Source organism: Penicillium coprophilum (genome assembly GCF_028826855.1).
Source record: "Penicillium coprophilum strain IBT 35676 chromosome Unknown utg000006l_segment0_segment0, whole genome shotgun sequence".
In the NCBI taxonomy this organism is placed as follows: domain Eukaryota; kingdom Fungi; phylum Ascomycota; class Eurotiomycetes; order Eurotiales; family Aspergillaceae; genus Penicillium; species Penicillium coprophilum.
In genome coordinates this window covers 478,754-492,361 of record NW_026622725.1, presented here as the reverse complement: position 1 = coordinate 492,361, position 13,608 = coordinate 478,754, and the positions used below count along the sequence as shown (strand labels likewise).

Genomic DNA, 13,608 nt, shown 5'->3' with positions numbered 1-13,608 from the left:
CTACCTATATAATCACGTAACACAGATTCTAGTTTGTTAGGGTATTCTTTATACGTGATCCTAATCTATTGGCTCTCGGTGGCCTATTAATGCTAGTGGGGTAGTTTGGGTCGTTGGATGCCTGATAGGTCCGTAACAGAAAGTACTATAGAAGCTAAGGGAAATAGAAATTACCCTTAAACTTGAGAAATATAAGTTTTATATCTAGGAAACTATATTCCTTAGATATTATATTAGTCCTAATAGGCTAGGGATAGAAAAAGATAAAGTTAAAAGTATTATAGAATAGCTAATACTAAAAAATATTAAGGAAGTATAATAATTCCTAGAACTAGCTAATTACTATCGGAAGATTATCGATAGATATACTAAAATAGTAACTAGGTTATACTAACTAACTAAAAAGGATTAACCCTTCTTATAGGATAAATAAATAGAATAAGTATTTAATAAACTTAAAAAGCTATTTACCTAAGGTACTATTATAGCTACCTTTAATTATAATTAATCTATTACTATAGAAATAGATACTTTAGACTATACCCTAGGAGTAAGGCTTACCTAGCTAGGAATAAATAGGAAATACTAACTAGTAGTATTCTAGTCTAGAAAAATAACCCTAGTAGAACTTAACTATAATATATATAATAAGGAACTCTTAGCTATAGTATTAGTATTCTAAGTCTAGAGAGTATATCCTAAAGGAGCTAAATATATAGTAGTAGTTAAGTTAGACTATAAGAATCTTATATTCTTTACTACTATAAAAGTACTTATATAGTAATAAGTATAATAGGCTAAAACCTTAGTATAGTATAATTTTAGGATTAAATATTATAAAGGAATAGAAAATAGCTAAGTAGATATACTTAGTAGATAACTAGATTATAAATTAGGAACTAAAGTAGTAGAAGCTACTATCCTAAAATAAAATTTAGATAGAATAATCTTATATAACTACTAGATATTAGTTACTATACTAGAACTATAAGATAATAAACTAATCTAGAAGATTAAGGATAAAGTAGAAAAAGACTAAGTCTAAGAACTAGCTAGAAATAAAGGAAACCTTATTAGGAACCTAGAAGGAGTTATCCTAATATATAGACTAGTCTATATACCCTTAACTATAAGGAAAGAAGTAATAAAGAAATATTATAATAACCCTATATATAGATATATAGGGATAGAAAAGACTATTAAATATATTTCTAGAAATTATTATTTTCTAAATATATATTAAAAAGTTAGATTCTATATTAAAACTATAATATATACTAGAGAAATAAACCTATATAATATATATCTTATAGGGAAATATAACTATTAGAAATACCTACTAAACTATAGGAATAGATTATAATAGACTTTATTATAAAGCTACTAATATCTAATAGATATAATATAATTATAGTTATAGTTAATAGGCTAATAAAATATACCTATATAATCCTAACTATAGAAACTATTACTACTAACTAAATAGCTAATATTATCCTATAATATATAATCGCTAATTATAGATTACTAACTAAGATTATATTAGATAGAGATAAACTATTTACCTTAAATATATAGTAATTATTTATAGACTAATTAGATTTTAAGCTAAGACTCTCTACTATCTACTACCTATAAATTAATAGATAGACTAAGAGGGTAAACTAGACCCTAAAATAGTACCTAAGATACTATATAAACTACTAGTAAGATAATCAGGTAGGACTATTACTAATAGTATAATTAGTATATAATAACACTATATATATAACTACTAATAAATCACTATTCTATATAAACTTTAGGTACTATCTAAGGGTAATTAGAACTCTATAAAAAAAGACTACTATAGCTAAGTTAGTATAACTTAAGGCTATAGAGCTAAAATAGCTATATCTATAGCTATTAAGAGATATTAATTTTATTAACCTCTATATAAAAAAATACTATAATAACTAATATAAGGGAGGGCTAGATCTAAAAAAGGGGGAAAAACTCTATCTCCTATAATAAAATATTAAAACTAAGTAACTAAGCGATAAGCTAGATTATCTATAATTAGGACCTTTTAAAATCGATAAAAAAATCGGATAAATAAATTATCGATTAAAACTCCTATATAGTATATAAAGACTTTATCTAGTATTTTATATCTTATTACTTAAACCTACACTAGCTAATACTAAAATCGCTACTAATATAGACCTTAATATAGAAACTAAAGAAGAATATAAAGTTAAATATATCCTAGTAGACTAATAGTATAATAATTAGTAGTAGCTTTTAGTATAATAGAAGGGATACCCTACCTCGGAAAATATATAGGAACCTATTATAAATTTAAGGGGCTACTACTAGCTTATCTAATAGTACTACTAGAAGGTAAAGCGAACTCCTATATAGCGAGTAGTAAGGAAGAAGGGTTATTTAAAAAAGAAAAATCTATACCTGTAAGAATAGAAGGAGATAATAGACTAAATATCTATATTAGAGTAGGACTGTTTAATATAGTAGTAAGAACCTAAGTATTATACTTATTAGCGAGATAATCTAGCTTAGTAAGATCTATAGTAGATAGAGGATCTTCCTTATCTAGCTAGACTATTATATCTAAGTTATAACTAAGTATATAACCACTCCGCTCCTTTAAATATTTCTACTATTTTCTTAAATATATAATTTTTATCATAAGATCTATTTATTATTATTTAGCTAAAGCTAACTCCTTAGCTACCTTCTTCTCGTTTTAAAGAATAGTATCCTACTCTATATTACTATAAAGTTTCTATTTATACTAGTAACTATAATAAGTATGCTCTATATAGTTATAGTTTTTCAGAGCTATTATATAATAAATACTATAGGAGGTATAGAAGTTACAAGGAAAATTAATAGAATAACCTTTTAAGAGGATTAAATTATACTATTTTAACCTATTCTATTTATAAGTTATATTATTAACTAGTATATTATAGGAAAAGTATAACTAAGGGAAGAGAAATCTAAAAAAGAGAAAAAATAAATAAAAATATTATATACCTAAGGGAGTTATTAGCTTTAAATAGCTTTAAGGATAAAACCCTAGGAGAGGGGGAGATAATATTATAGACCTATCTATCACTAATTACCGGTAACCTATATAGGTATATAGATAGGCTACTAAGAGCTAACCGATCTACCTACTAGGTTACGTAACCCTAGGGGGTAGAAACGCTAAGAGAAGTAGGATATACTCTAGGGAGTTAATCTACTATATAGAGTAGGGTATACTCCTTAGATACTATTAACTCTAGGAAATAAAGGATATATAAGGATACTTATTTATATACTTAGTTTAGTTCTTTATCTTTAATTAACATATTATTACTTATATCTACCTTTAAGACTACCGACTCTTAACTTAGTTATAACTTAATAACACTATAAGTTAGACTAATACTTCGGTATAGATCTACTCGGCACTCTACCTAGTATTAATTCCTCGATATAACTTCTAGGGACTTCGGCTAAAGTAAGGCCTAAAAGACAAGGCAATAGCTTAGTGACAACAGACGTATCGTTGACGTTAGAGAACCCAAGGCGTATTAAGGTAACTATACCCTGAACCGTCCAACCTAACCGTGACTAGTTAGCTAGTGCGTAACACTAGCCTAGCTAGCTAGGGGGTAGGGGTTCGAAGCCGAATATTAAGCTTCGAAATCACTCTCTCTAGTAAGAAAGGGACTAAGCTAGCTACTCCGAAGCTATTCTTAATAGTCTCCGATTTAAAAGCTTCACTTTATATAAGAGGGTATACTTCGAGGAAATCAAGTTTATTAATATAATATATCCTAATCTATATTTTTAATTTAACTAGCTAACTATATATATATTTTAATACCGTAAAATAGCCTATATTAAGAGGCTATAAAAGGTAAGAAGAATATAGAGATGTATAGATTAGTATAATCTTATTTTCTTTATAGATTTTATCGAACTTTAGGGTTAAATAACTTCTATAGCTATTAAGTATTAAAAGCTAATACCCCCCTTTATATATAAAGAAGTAGTAGGAATAAAGAGCTTTTTAAGCTAGCGAAGTCTAATTTTATTAGAGGTCTATCTATTAGGACTAACCTTAAATCGCTAATCCTCTAGGAGACTATCGAACTAGGATTTAATAAAGACTTTACCTTTAAAAATTATATATAGCGGGAGGGCCTAGCTAGTAGTATTTGTATACTTAATTACTATTACCTACTCGCGATTTCTAGGTTATAAAAGTACTCGCCGACCGTAGTATTCACTCCTTATTATAACCTTCGCGGTTACTATTAATCCTATCGCGAAACTAGTCTTATTAAAGTTATAAATATTATTGGGGTCGATCCTAAATTAAAGGATCGTTTTTTAAACTAGTTTAAACCACTCTATAATCACTTTTAGATCCTTATATTTCGTACACTTAGAGTTATACTATTTCGAAAACCGAGAGTGTAAGCATAATAGTAATTTTAAGATATATTTATATACTATGGTGTGTGAGAATAAGATATATATTTTACTGGTAGTATCTAAGAGAACCTTAGATATATTATTTACGGTAAACTATATTATGACTCACAATATATCGCTATAAATCTAGGATATCATAATGAAGTCATTCTATTACTAATGACTTTCTATGATATTCTATACTACTAGAGCTTGCCTATATAAGGAATGGAGGATTTATAGCTAGATAACCATTAAATACAAATTTTCCTACCTACTCACATCATCATCTACTTAAGCTAAGTATAAACCTTTCTATATCTTATATAATACAATATTATATAAGATAAAGCTTACCTAATACACCTTCCCCTATGAAATATTATAACCTACTATTAGGCTATAATATTATTTCTGCTAAAGTGCTCACACTATTATTACTATTATAGTTAATTAAAGCTAAGTATAATCTATAGACTAATACTATATTAGTTTACTACTAACTTTAATCTTTAATATAAGGAGCTAGGGATCATTAAAGAGTATCTATCCTAAGGTAAAGCTACTTTACTAGATTAAACCTAGAGATTATTACTATAGCTTAAGGTCTTAGAGCCTATTAATAATAATAAGGAGGAGGATTAAGAGACTAGACTTAAGACTATTTAGTACACTAAGAGTAGTAATAATAACTTAGATAATAATAGTACTAAGTGATATAGATAGGTAAAAGGAAAATAACCTTAAAAATAACTATATAACACTATTAAAGAGGATAATAAGCTTCTAGAGATACTAGTAGATAGGAGTATACTAGGCTATTTAGGGTAGATTTATTTAAAAATAGCTAAGGTTACTAGATAGCTTCTTATAGATCTTTAAATAGTAAATAGGGCCTAGAAGATTTAAATTTATAAAAACCCCTAAAAAAGTATAGACTATATTTCTAACTATAGTCAAAAGACTAGATTTACGACTATAATTAGAGATTCTAATTATATACTACTATAAGTAGAGTAGTGCTTAACCTTCTATCTATAATTTCTAACTAAGGTTAGAAATTATACTTACCTAGTGATATTTAATAACCTAAGTACTAAGTATTACACAAAAAATATATAGGAATATATAATAATAATATATACCTCTTAAGGTTACGAGTCTAGGTATATTTATATTGTTTGATATCTATTAGATATCTATAGATATCTAATGTATATAAGGTCTATATCTAAATCCTTAAGGCTACGGATATTGGATATCAAAAAATATCTAAATTTGCACTTTGCGGATATAGATTGCGGATATCCGCGGATATTGCGGATCGTGCCGCAGTCTAAGTATATTAAATAGGTATACTACTTCGCGAATTAAAGTAATTTCTTACTTCTAAATAGCCTAAATAGCTAATAAGATCCTACCCTCTTACTCTATATATTTTTGAGAGGATCAAGTACGAATTGGTAGTAAAATGGGTGGTTAAAGAAGAGAGGTCTAATTAACTAACACTTTTTTAGGTAGGGTGGCCAACTTAGGGGTGTGGCTAGCTCACTAGTGAATTACGTTAACACAAATACTCCCTTCCATGTAACAGGTGTCCTCGCCATGATCTCCGAGCACATCTTGGTTTCGTTATAACCTCATGCCCACGCCGGCGCTGAAAATATTTAGGTCGCTTTAGTTACCCTATTGAAGCCCTCAGTTCTTTTAATACTAAGACTCAAGTCTTCTTCGCAGAAACCAGCCCCTTATTGTCTGCACATTCTGCTTACAGCGCATCTTGATGAGGTGCAAATGCCTCTCGTGCCACCTCTAGGGAGGATAAATCAGTTAGCGAAGCGCGCGATTTTGTCCTTTGTGAGAAAGCCGATCTGGCATCTGCCTTCCAACTCCGCACTCTCCATTCCCCAGGATGAACTTGTGGATGAGGAGATTTGTCGTGGATACAATGCCAGGCACTTTTACTCGGCCAAACCTGGAGATGTTCTTGCTTGTCATTATCAGTTACTGGTGAAGATCGGCTGGGGAACTCGATCGACGGTTTGGCTAGCTCGAGATATTACAAGGTATGCCGCTCCAGCTTTTCATCTTATGGATCGGCTAATCGATCAAGACTTCAGTGGCAGTCCGAAAGAATGGTATCCCTGAAAATCGTGAATTCCTTTCATGATCAGGAGGCATACCATAAGAGAATCATTGAGGAACACATTGCTCAGAAGAATCCATCTCACCGCGGCCGCGTGATTTTACGCACATGTCTCGAAAGTTTCGAGGTGGCTAGTCCGGAAGGAGACCACTTGTGTTTAGTCTATGAACCGATGCGAGAGCCTCTCTGGATTCTAAAAAGGCGTTTCGTTGACGGGAGACTTCCTCTCCCGATCGCGAAGGCTTACATTTTTTTCCTCCTGGTTGGCCTTGACTATCTTCACTCGGATTGCGGAGTCGTTCATACTGGCAAGTACCACGTTCTCTATATCCCTGTAATATCAATAACTAATTTAGTGAACTCACCTCAGATTTGAAGCTAGATAATATTCTGATGAGTTTCGAGAATGAGAATATTCTTTCCGCATTTGTCAAACGACAGATCAACGACCTACCTATGCAATACAAAGTCGACCCAATGACTGGTCGTACCGTTTACCGCTGCCACAATGATTTTGGGGCTCTTGACGGGAGAGAGCTGAAGAATGTGGTACCCATAATAGCTGATTTTGGACTATCGACACGTCTTAGCGATAATTCTTCAAGAAAAGGAAAGGGGGGGAGCAAATTGGCATATATCCCATACAGCCGGACCACTACCGTGCACCAGAGGTAATCTTCGGCTGTGGATGGGGTTACAAGGCAGATATTTGGAATTTTGGTGTAATGGTAAATACTTATCCGATGTCCTCGTCCTTCTATCCGCACCAAGAAACCAAATCAGAGCGTGTCTTTCTCTGCATGGGTAATGCACAAAGCTGAGTATGCTTGAACTAGATGTGGAATATTGTCGAGCGCACAGAATTATTTGGTCAAGTCCATGATATACAAGGATACGATACGAAGTCATATCTAGCTGAAATGATTGCGCTTCTTGGGCCCCCCCCAGAAACATTACTTGCCAAGGAGAACGCTATGGCACAGCACGATTGGCCTCATCCTATCAGTAATGAGGCCGGTATTCCCTGCAAGAACGCACGAGAATACTTTGGTGGTCCTTTCTTCAACGGAGAAGGTTTGTGGTCAATGACGTGAGTGGAGATATCTCCCTTCTCGCTAACTTACTCAGGGAAATTCCTTCACAATGACTTGATTCCCGCCCGAACTCTAGAAGCTTCACTCCCATCTCTAGAAGAGGATGAGCGAAATTCCTTCCTATCATTTGTCCGTGGAATGCTTACCTGGCTTCCCGAGGAGAGGAAGACCGCTCGTCAATTGATAGAGCATCCATTCCTCAAACTCAAGAAATGAGCCTGCCATGGCCTCTATGAAAGGCCGGAGCGCTCGTTTGAGAACCGCAAGAAAGAAAAATGTATAAACCATCTTCTCAACCAGATAAAATAAAACGTTCAAAGACTGATATGCAATGTTATGGCAAATTGAGGGAAAATTATTTGATCAGCAGATGTTTCCGCATGCCAGCAGTCGATTTGGAAAGAGACGGACTGGTGATAAGCATCTACTCAGGATGGGTTTGCGATAGCGACAGATTCCGGTTGGGTTTTGACATTCCATGTCACATCTGACAATGATCTACTTAAGGAGTTTCCGGGGCTGGCGGAAGGCCTGGACTGCGAAGAAATCAACTAAGGCAATCGATAGAAAGGAACATTGAATTTATCGGGCCTCTTCTTGGTAGTTGCCATTCCATGAGGTCAAAGGTCGTTCGCGAAGAAAACTTGAATGAGTACTATTTAGTACCTACGGCCATAACCATGAACAGACTGCATAGCATGTTTCAACTATTCAAAAAAAGGTCCATCATATATCGGCTGCGGGACTTGTCAGGGCCTAAGTCTCTTTAGCTTAAAGTTTAGAGGGAGCTATCTAAGACTATAAAGATATTTTAGTACAGCTTAGGTTTCTTCGTAAAGAATAGTGTCAGTCTAGTATTGATACTTCTCGATTTAATCAGATATATAGGCGTGTATACTATGGAGGAGTGCTAAATGAAGACTATAGTTCGAAGCTAATATTTCAGGAAACAATAAAGTGGAGGTTATTTTAAGGCGTGTATAACGATAATAAGAGAATATGAGTTATAAGGATATAGGAGTGGAGGGAAGGCGAAGTATCTTATAGGCGCTAAGATAGACCGGGCGAAAAGGGGAGTGACTTAAATTCAGCTAGTTAGGAGCCATTTTTGGCGACGATTCGGTCACCAGTGGACACAAGGAGGACAATTATACAAGTCGAGCGCCAACATTACCTAGGATAGGAGGATGACTTAAAAGTGCTGGGCGAGTGTAGTATAGCGGTGTTACGGGGCAGTGGGCGGTCAAGGGGAGGCTGGACGACCAAAGTTACAGGTGGAAAGGGAGCCGTTTCTGGCCTCAAAAGCGGTCATTTTCGGCCTCAATTCCACAGGTCCCCATATTCTAGATGTCAAATAGGTACGAAAGGAGAGAGATATAAACAGGGTCGAGATATCAGACACTCGAGAAATGCGCAAGGTTTCAATAATGGGCATGTAAATTGAAGATTTAGATTTGGACTTAGATCGCTTGTAAATGACAGATTTCGTGCTCACACTTTGCTGCGCGGGGAGCAAAGCGCGAGGTTGTATGCAGAGGTTGTGAATGGGATTATGTATTTTTCGTTCGTAAACTGTTCTCGTGAGGTGGGTTCAGCTTGGATTTATATTCCAATGCATGCTGAGGGTCGCAAGGTAACGGGCTTAGCGTGAAGATGCTTGGAAGTGTGCGATGTAGATCATTTGAACAGATCAGGTCATAAATGTGTTTCGCTCGGTGGGATTAGAAAATGACGAATCGTTTCTGCTTAGTAGGCTTATCGTTTTCGGTTTCTGGTCAATCAGATATGATTAGCAAGATGTTGTTAGATATAGATCCGGTTCAGTTCACCTACCCTGTCCATGACTTGGACTCTGCTCCTTGCGCTCAGCTTTCTTAAGCCGGCCTCCATGGCGCGTCGCTCCAGTACGTCCACCCGCGGTTGGAAGTGAACCCTCTGCCGCAGCTCGGATTGTAGCGATTCGATGCTTGGCCCGTTCATCGCCCTGGTCCGCTGCCTTGACATACCAAACGTTCGACTCGAGAGGATCACGACGGCAGCCAATACCCATTTCAGTGAAGTAGCCGACAGCATACTGGGCCTTCGCGAGGCCGAGATGCGCAGCCCGGAATGCCCACTCATAAGCCTCATTCTCATCCTTCTCGAGCACAGGCTCCGCACCAACAAGATACCACGCACAAAGCGCCATCATCGCCACCGGATGCCCATTCTGCGCGGCATTGGTGTAAAAATGGATACTGAGTGCCGGGTCGCGTGGACAGTTCAATTTCCCATGCTCATACGCATCACCGAGTCGATAGCAGGCTTCCACATGGCCCAGCTCCGCGGATTTGGTGAAAAGCTGCGCCGCATAAGTCTCATCGGGGAAGACATCGTCTCCGAATCCCTTTTCGTGCATTAGACCCAGCTCGTATGGGCCGGCGTTATACTGCGTGTCTGCAGACTCGGTCGCGCGCTTCATCCACTTCACTCCCTCGCGGTATCGCTTACCCAGCCCAAGATCGCCAGCAATACAGGCGTTGGCCATACGCATCATGGCGCCCGGGTGATTTTTCGACGCTGCTTGGCGGTAGAATTGCACTGCGCGGGTGCCGTCGGCACGGCATCCCCAGCCAAACTCATAGCACAGCGCTGTGCGATAGCAGGCTTCCACGTGACCGTGTTTACTGGCTGCGATGAAAAGCGGGAAGGAGCGATCGTGGTCCTCGACGCCTTTATTGAACAGACCTGATGCGTACCCATCGCCGAGGTAGTACTGTGCAAATGGGTAGCTGCGGTCCGCAAGGCGTTGAAGGATGGATTTTGATTCGCGGAGTAAACGGGCACGCGTTATTGGGCTGGAGTCGTCGAGGTCCACGGCTGGCATCTCGCGCATCGAGTTTACCATGAAGACGGCAAATTCATACAGCACTGTCGGCTCGTCTGTTTTCTTTACGTTCGCTAGGTACATTTCGAATGTGTCTTTGTGGCTAAGAAGAGAGGCGTTGTTTCCGACTGAGGCTTGGAGACGCGAATTGTCAAACCGTGCTGCCGTTGGGCCCGGCTGTGGGTATGATGTGTTTAGCAAGTCGAGGAATGATGAAGACCTGTTGTCGGGGGTTCCAGACGAGGATCGCGCATGTAGATAAGGAGACGCGGAGAGGTTCCGTCGGTGGCCACCTTCTGAGGTTACAGAGTATGTTGAAAGAGGCCGTGAAAGCCTTGGTCGCCTAGCGGCCAGCTTATCCGTTGAGGTAGATGGGTGATCTCCAGCATTCGGTGCAGGTTTCCTCGCATTTACCCCAGCTGGCTGTTGCTGGTGGTGATAGGTCAGAGGTTCGTAGTTGTCGGATGCCAGCGCCACACTATCTATGCTTCCACGTGAAGAGCCATTATAGCTCTGACCGTCCCGCTCTAACGAGGAGGCGCTCTTTTTCGGGTTTCCGTGTCCTTCACCCTTCGGCTCTACCACCGACCATGAGCCGCTGCTTGCTGGAGTGTGACCGTACGGATGCGTGTGTGTGTAGTGCGGGGCTTGTATTGAGTCCCGCCGCGGGGGGTGGGCAGGATTCCAGCTCTGCTGAGGTGGCTGTACGGGGCTTTCAAGGGACATGTCTGCGAACCCGGTGAGTTCCAATTGTGGTGTGGTGGGTCCACTGTATTCGCTTTCGATGCGCACGCTCGAGGCATCTGGAATTTCTGCGGTATGTGCGATTTTGACTGGTGAGCGCGGGGAGTTTTGTAGGATGGGAGAGGTTTCGGACTGAGGAACTGGTTTGCGGGTGACGTTCAAATTCTGGGGTTGCGGGATGGTCCGTGGTGATTGCGATGGGGTGAATGGAGGCGATGATCGGAGGTAAGCTGGTGGGGGAGAAGGCAGGGCCTGTCCCGAGGCACTGGCCATGGTGGAGAGAGAAAGGTCAAAGGAGTTGAAGGTCCATTAAAAATTGCGAGTTAGGAGTTTATGAGGGAATCCATGGGAGAACCCATGGGAGAAAGCTAGGGTAAAAAAAAGAGTGGACACGAGACTATTGGGGATATTTTGAGGCTAATGAAGAGTCAAGAGAAACTAGTCTTTTTCAAATACGTTTCTTTTTCATTTTATATGTTTCATATGTCTGCACATTCTCGTATAACCAAATTCCTAATTGATGCCTATCGGGTCGACGAACAGGGTCCGAGACATAAGTCTAACGCATAAGACACGCTGACCTACCTTTGATCCCCTCTTTCTCTGTGCACAACTCTAAGCGGCAATTCACAGTTAGTCTTTGGTCTTGGGTCTTGGGTCTTGGGTCTTGGGTCTTTGATTAGTGGTTTTAGTGGTTTTAGTGGCATTTATCTCCGATTACTCCGGCTGTGCGTGGCAGATTGGAAGTGGAAGTATCTCCTTATTTACTCCGTACAGGATTCTTATTAACTCTTGATTCCTACCTGAGAGAGGTTTGAGCGTAACTACATAAATGTATATATTATTTCTATTAATAATTCTATTAGCCATATTTCCTTGTGGACAATTGAGTTTGAATTCCTTGCACGGGTCATATCCATCTGTCATGGTACACTCCTTGCAGCAGTCAACCACACCGTCAATGCCAGACAAAAGCAAAGTGCTCTCTTGTATGACGGCATTCAACATTAGCTGCGTGGTGAGTCCATTACCCACCTAGGCAATACTACTAGACATCCCTCGCGTATCAGATACTGGGCACTGAGTACTCGGAGTTGAGGCTGTACTACATCAGCTGATGCGGAGAGATATTGTCAGCATTCCAGTGAGAGCCGAAGAACGTGGCGCGACAAGGATACCGGACCCCATCGTAGACCTAGAAAATCCGAGGAGTTGGATTCTCAATTGGGTGATTTTTGAAAAAGGGGAATTGCCCAGAAGTGACACGTTCGGTTCATGATTCAAGAACGTCAAGTACGGGGTAGGGAGCAGGGAGTATAGAACAAAATCTGGTCTTCAAATTTGAAACGGCATGATGCATATGCACTATGGGGACCAAAGGCTGTATGGATTCTGGGGATTGCCGTCATGATCAGCCGCCGGTTGTCGATCATATTGGTTGAATTGGCATTGACATTGGCACTTGGGGTACCTACATACAGGGATATCCTAGAGTTTATATGTCTAGACAATGCTGATTTTTGACTTCGTTTAGGTACTATTCACATCACATAATGCATTCTGTGCTGGCTAGAATCTAGACCGGTGGTACAAGTGGTTTAGTGTTTTGTCAAGTGTTCTATGGCGTGCAGTGCCTCCGACTCTTATGTCCTGTTTTCCTTGATTGGAGCTCGCTACATCGTACTCCGTACGGAGTACACCGACTCGAATCACAATATTGTTCGTATAAGGTGTAATTAGGGTGCACTTTCGAGACATATCACATAGCTGTTTACCGGATTTGTCCGGATTTTACAGGGGTTGGGGGATCGACTATAAGGAAGCTTAATAGTTCTATTTTCTCTTGTTTTGTTTCTCTGGTGTTACTATGCCTCCTATGAATGATTTTGTTACTAGTTATGCTTGAATTGGAGTTCTCAAGTGGCAATTGAGTATTCGGCGTGGCTATTATTCGGCTAAGACCACTCAGCCCGTAGAACTAAGCATAAACCGTCTTAGTTGGCCCAAAATAGAAATCGAACCCCGTGATCATAAGGGAAAAATCGTCTCGGCTGCTTTTTCCTCTATCAAAAACCAATCTCGCCATCTTCTGTCTCATTTTATTAAATGAACCTTGGATATTTGGTTTCAACCGTGGATTTAATTGGGTTATGAACTTGGTGGTTGACATTGCCCCTAGCGACAAAAGAAAATAGATTATTTATTTTTATTAGTTGACAGGGTAAAACAAGCCTAACCTCTCCTAGAGTCCCGTGTACAGGACCTTTGTCTCAGAACTTCTCTTT

The 13,608-nt window shown here is 38.6% G+C and overlaps 2 protein-coding genes across 2 annotated transcripts; one reads left to right on the top strand and one right to left on the bottom strand.

Annotated features, from left to right (window-relative positions):
• Positions 1-6,267: 6,267 nt before the first annotated feature.
• Positions 6,268-7,929, top strand: N7500_009203 (uncharacterized protein; the record flags this gene model as incomplete). The annotated part of the gene is made up of 5 exons (XM_056680344.1): positions 6,268-6,539; positions 6,587-6,931; positions 6,976-7,168; positions 7,456-7,693; positions 7,748-7,929. 5 exons carry the CDS (start codon positions 6,268-6,270, stop codon positions 7,927-7,929), a joined length of 1,230 nt encoding a protein of 409 aa, XP_056527726.1.
• A 1,609-nt stretch (positions 7,930-9,538) lies between these two features.
• chs3 (putative chitin synthase activator (Chs3)) lies at positions 9,539-11,596 on the bottom strand (the record flags this gene model as incomplete). The annotated part of the gene is made up of 1 exon (XM_056680343.1): positions 9,539-11,596. The coding sequence occupies one exon, from the start codon at positions 11,594-11,596 to the stop codon at positions 9,539-9,541; it is 2,058 nt and encodes a 685-aa protein (XP_056527725.1).
• Positions 11,597-13,608: the final 2,012 nt, after the last annotated feature.